General features: G+C 41.9%; 1 protein-coding gene across 1 annotated transcript in view; it reads left to right on the top strand.

Annotated features, from left to right (window-relative positions):
- The first annotated feature begins 1,291 nt into the window (after window positions 1-1,291).
- The window catches only part of DBX2 (developing brain homeobox 2), a 37,900-nt gene continuing 33,191 nt past the window's right edge, over window positions 1,292-6,000 (top strand). The window contains exon 1 of the mRNA XM_090275529.1: window positions 1,292-1,804. Within this exon, the coding sequence (XP_090131655.1) occupies window positions 1,381-1,804 (424 nt within the window). The 5' untranslated portion in view covers window positions 1,292-1,380. The remainder of the gene's footprint in view (window positions 1,805-6,000) is intronic.

Raw genomic sequence — 6,000 nt, 5'->3', positions numbered from 1 at the left:
GCATGGCTATGGATCAGTTCAATAGGGTTATACAGCTCAACTATGAAGCAGCACGGCTGTGAAAGAGCACAGCCATTAGGATACCCTGGGGTGAGGTTCATTTTTGGCTAGATATATTCCGTCTCTTCTAGTGAAACATCTTCCATGCTTCAGCTCCTGCCAGAGCAATGCACTCTTTAGTGGAAAGGGAATATAGGCTCACTAACCCACAGGATAACTGACTTAAATAGACAGAAGCTCCAATCCCTGGTTCCTTATGCAAATGAGGACTTCAAATCCTTGAATTTTGATTAGTCCAAAGGTACTCTCCTGATTGGTCAGAATGGAGCTGTTCTGAAGATGCTGATGGATATAAAGCGGTGCAATTCTGATTGGACAGGGCAAGACTCAGTCCTATTGGCTGAAATGCAATTCCAGGAACTCCTTTGTAAGGGTTGGTTCAGGTGGCTAGAACATATTGCAGGCAGGCAGTTTCTGCTCACTTTTTCCTAAAGTGTGGTTTTGGTGAGAGGCTCCTGTTTAGAATTGGCTGCTAGGCTCTGTTTTTGTTGCTGTTTCTTTTTGTATTTATTTATTTATTTTTAAAATTTGAGCCCAGTTAAGCCACCGAGAGCCCTTCTTAATAAGTATCGTCTTTCTCAGGGTTCACTCCTTATAAAAGTAAGGGCCACATTTAATATGCATACAACCTGCTTTTTAATGGCAACTTTTCGTCTGTACTGCCACAACAGTCTCAGTAACACCTGTGACTTGGATAACTACAGACCTTCCAGACACTAAAAACTCCGTTTACTTTCCCTGGATGCCCCTTGGTTTCTGAAGCGACATCAATACTGGAGAGCGAGAACTCACCCAACAAGTGGAACACAGAGCACCTCCGACCACAGGGTGCTCCTTCTTGGCAGGGCTTCAGAGCTGTCTCCAGAGCGAGGCCACCGACAGAGGGGCCCACCGCTCGGGGTTCACGTCTCCTCCACGCCCACCTCCTCCCGGCTATGCGGCCTCTCCCCTTGCCAAAGCCCGGACGCTTGGGGCTGCCGTTATTGTTGGTCGTGTCTGCCACTTTGTGGGCCGGGTGACATGAATGGATGAGCTGGACACACCTTCCAGCTTTCTAAAAAAAAAATTGGTCCGGATCTGCACAGAGAGTGGGAGGGACGGGACGCCCCCCCAACCCCCAGCCCCCAGAGTTTACGCCTCGGGCCAGGAAAACGCACAGCTTCCCCCTCCCACAATCACTCCTCCCATCCTTTAAAAGAAGGCCCAACCCAAATAAATAATACTGTCCGAAGTCTGCTGGCGTCCTTGGTGCCCTCTTCTCCTTCCCTGGGGCGCGTGAGCTAGAAGGCGGGAGTGCGACCGGCCCGCGGGCGCCGCATCATGCTTCCCAGTGCCGTAGCTGCCCACGCTGGCGCGTACTGGGACGTAGTGGCTTCCTCTGCGTTCCTCAACTTCCCGGCGCCCGGCTTTGGCAACCTGGGCAAGAGTTTCCTGATCGAGAACTTGCTGCGGGCTGGGGGCGCCCCGCCGCCAGGATTGCAACCGCCCCCTCCCCACGGCCCTACGGCAGCTCTAGCCACGGCCGCTGCCACCGCCACCGCCACCGCAGGCGTGCAGGTCCGGCCCCTGCCTGCCAGTCCCGTTCCCCTGAAGCTGTGCCCTGCCGCGGAACAAGTCAGCCCCGGAGGGGCGCCCTTTGGCACGCGGTGGGCTTTTCAAGTGCTCAGCCCCTCGGCGGATGGCGCAAGGCTGCCGGGCCGGGCTCCGGCGGACCGAGATTGTACCTTCCATCCTTCAGCCCCAGGTGAGCCAGCTCTCCCCTTCCCAGTTGGGTCCAGCATCGTCTGGCCTTTGGTTCTGGGCGCGCTGGCGATGCGCGCTGCTCGGAGTGTGCTCCAACCCAAGGGCGCAGGAATTCGCTCTGGCCTGGAACCTTCCTAGAACATCTCCAGCTTCAGAGGGTAACCACTGCTAATTGTGACCTCCACCCCCCAACACCCACCCCGCATCCCATACCACCAGGTTCCTGTCCGTCCTCCTCTTTCAACAAGTGGTAGGGCTACCTGGATCTTAAGGCCTTTTGGGAGAAAACCTGAAGGCACCTCGTTGTTAGCGGAAAGGATAGCCCCGGGCCTTAGGTCTCTGGGCTCGCTGGACCAGTTTCACGGGATTTCCCAAGTTCAGCGTTTCTGCTCTCCAGTTCCATTCCCTGAGGCCGCGCGACACCGGCACTCTGAAAATTCCTGGCAAGGAGGGCTTCGTGTGGTCCCCTTTGTGGGCTTTTGCCATATAAACTGTTGCGATGGTCGGGGGCCCTTCAAGAACGCTCGCAAAGATCTTTGGAAAGAGAGTTGGGCAAAGTTTGGCTTTGGATCACTAAGGCGCAAGGAAATCAGGCCGACTTTTTCTTCGTGCTGAGTTGAAACAGTTGAATTGGCAGCTGGAGTATGAAGTTCACCAATAAATAGGAGTTTACCCAAAGAAGGGCAGTTTTTGTTTTTTAATTTCCACATAAACCCTAAGTGGTGTGAGTGGGAAGAGGGTGAACAGTTTAGACAAATTTTAGCTAAAGGTTATGGAGGAGCTCCTGAAATTGGCAGTATAAGAAGGAAAAGCCTTTTACGGACTCAGAAGCTAACATCCAGTTGGATTAAATTTTTTTTTTTTTTTTTTTGTCTGCGTCCTTAGACGATCTTAACTCATTCTTTTAATCCCATTGGGTTCGTCCAGAATGACTAATAGACGCTTTTTCAGCAGATTCCATTGTCCCAGTAAACTGCTGGATCAAATTTATTGCTAATGGCTTTATAAAATTTAACATGTTTAGAACCTGTCCTGGTCTACCGGTTTGAAATGGTTATTAACAGAATGAAATATATATAATTATATGAACAGCAGTCTCATTCACATGGTATAAATCCAGAATTTTAGGAAGCTTTTTTGCACCCTGGGAGAGGAACAAATATGGTACAGTTAAGGGAAAGTTTATATGCCTTGGAAATTTGGGCTACTCTGATCTTTCTGAAGTAATAGGAAAATTAGAAACATATAAAGCAGGTTTGGGTAGACAAGAGTTAGTAAATAATGTCTCTTAAAAAGGACATTTTCAAGAAAATTTAGTGATTTGCATAACATTTGGTGGTTTGGCATTATATTCATAGGAGTTATTTTTCAAGGACCCTTATATTGCTTCTGATCACGATTTGCCACTCAACAATGGAAAATTACTTAATTTTAACCTTTGTAGATTTTACAGATTAAAGTTAAATAAACCAAATGCTAATCAAATCCAGGTATGTCAGTAACTCTGAAAAATAATTTTGTATTCCTATTTGTTTCACTCAGAATATTGCAATTATTGGGTAAAGGGTTTCCTAACTACATTCTTTTAATTTTCAAGAACATATTCATTCTTGTATGCTTATTAAAGTGTCAAAATGTAAATATATTTTTGCAATAATTAAGAGAGTATAAGAATTTATATTTAACTTTGAAGTGTTTTAATGTAGTTCCAGCATATTTTTCCTAATATTTTTTTCTTGTTCTCATTGAGTGTTTTAATATAGTTTCAGCATATTTTTCCTAATATTTTTTCTTGTTCTCATTGAAGATTTTATGTTCTCTTAGGTTAATTTCTATTTGGACCAATAACCCTTTATTTCAAAAAAATCATTCTTGTAAAGAGTTCGTTTAAGTTTTGAAACTTGAAAAATATCTCAAGATGAAAATTGAAGCACTATAAATTTGTGCCCACAGATATGCTGCTTAAAACAAGCATTTACATTCATTTTTCATAATTTGACAAATAATGTAGTTTTCTGAACATTGCCCAGTTTTATTTAAGTGACAGATTGTTGCCTTACCAAATGTTATAGGAATTATCTTATACTGTATAGAATTATGAAATTATAATGAGCATTGACAATGTTAGCTATCATCTGAAAGTCAGATGAGAATGGAAGTGATTATGTTCTGTAGAGAATAGAAAGGAGATAGAAAAGCTACTATTTTCAGATAACTATTTCTTTCTGAAAAGGCAGTGAACAACCAGGTCAGAAATGGTCCTGGTCTTTTGGACACTAACTTAGGAGTGGATCACAAAATGTGATTTTTAATCATTTCAGCCTCTCGACTACCCACATTTTTCTCAAACTTCATTTTTCCAGTGCACACATCTAACTGTTGAATAAGAAAACCCCAGAGTTCTTTTTAAGTGCATTAACTAGGGGATGCATTTCTGCTTCATTATTTTTGTTACCTACCATTAATTATACCACGTATGTCATTCATTCAACAAATGTGTGCTGTCTTCCATGTGCCAGGCTCTGTCTAGGCCATTGGGATAATCAGTGAACAAAACTGGTAACTGTCTCTGCCCCTGTGGAGCTTACATTCCATGTTCTATACTGCTTTATGGTTTACCAAGCATTTTAAAAATTGTTAGCTGCTTTAATCCTCACAATAGGTCAGTTATTTTTCTACAATGAGTACTTAACTTCCTAGTATTGTTTTTGTTTGAAGTATTGGTGTAAACCTCTGTGAATTGTGGAAGAAAAAAATTTTTACCCCAAATCTTCATATTCTTTAGAATAGTCTTTCATTGAATGTGAGAAACTAATAAGAAATAATGGGATAACCAATTACATGAGCCACAATAATAAATCAGATGTGATTTTGTGTCTGAGCCAATAAAAGAAATTGGCTTTTCCCTTTATTTCATTATGTGTCTGAAAAGTGGTGACACTTAAACAGTAACACAGCTTTATTTTTACAGATCATGGACAAAGGTATGGCTGTCAATGCTTTGTCCCTGAAAACTGGCAAGTCTAAGTATTTAGCGCAAGAAAGGAAGCACCCTATAGCTATATGTTGCCAAGCTGTACTTACAGAGTAGTCTAAAAACTTGACTTTAAAAATCAAAGGTCATTCCTCAAGGGTTGAGAAGGGCATATTTAGAACAATAGTAGGTAGTAAGAAGGTTCACCTCCAAGGGTTTTATCTGAAAGAAAAATTTTTTTGGTTCTGTTATAATTAGTGGAAAGTTTGCAGTAAATCTTAACCATCAGAAATTCTTTCCCAGAAGTTTATTAATGTCATTATGTGGAAATTTTTGTGCTAGATTAAAATATTTATCTTTTTGTATATAAAAGACGGTCTTGAAATGTAAAAGGCTGAAAAATTTAAATTCATTTTGATTATGCCATCAATTATCTTCAAAAGAAGTGGAACAAATAGCCTTGCTTTTAAATAACATTTTTTATTTTAAGCATTTTAGGAACTGTTTGACATAAAGATAGTTTCTTGAATATCATTTCTTGATTATTAAATCTACTCCTTATGCAGCATATAAAAGAAATAAAAAAAATGTTTATTTTGGATAGGTGAATTGAACTTTTTTTTTTTTTAAATCACCACTTGAGGACATGTTAAGAGAAGTAAGGGACAGAATGGGAGAGAGAGAGAGAGGGAGACAATGTGAGAGAGAAAAACATGGATTAGGTTGCCTCCTGCATGCATCCCTACCTGGAATTCAACCTGCAACCTAGGTATGTGTCATGACTAGGAATTGAACCCACAACCTTTTGGTATACAGGACGACACTCCAACCAACTGAGCCACCCAGCTAGGGCTGCTCTTTTATTTTGTTTGTTTTGGTTTTTTAAAGCAACTTTGTCAGGTAAATTGTAACATAGTACAGAAATGGAACCAGATCCATAGTATTGGGTTGGCCAAAAAGTCCATTTAGTTTTTTCCATAAATAAAAGACGCACTTTTCATTTTCACCAATAACTTTATTGGTTTGGATATTTTGAGTAAATCGGCTATCTCCTGCTATTGGCTTCTTGTGGGTAGAGGCCAGGGCTATGGCTAAACATCTTCCAATGCATAAGACAACCCCACAGCAAAGAATTATTTGATCACAATGTCAACAGTACCAGGAAACTTTGCAAACCACTTTTGACATGTTCAATTAGTTGCAGCACCTTCTCCATACACTGC

The sequence above is a fragment of the Furipterus horrens genome, unplaced genomic scaffold, assembly GCF_987537825.1.
Source record: "Furipterus horrens unplaced genomic scaffold, mFurHor1.1.pri manual_scaffold_4, whole genome shotgun sequence".
Taxonomy (NCBI): domain Eukaryota; kingdom Metazoa; phylum Chordata; class Mammalia; order Chiroptera; family Furipteridae; genus Furipterus; species Furipterus horrens.
This window is presented reverse-complemented; position numbering and strand designations above follow the sequence as displayed.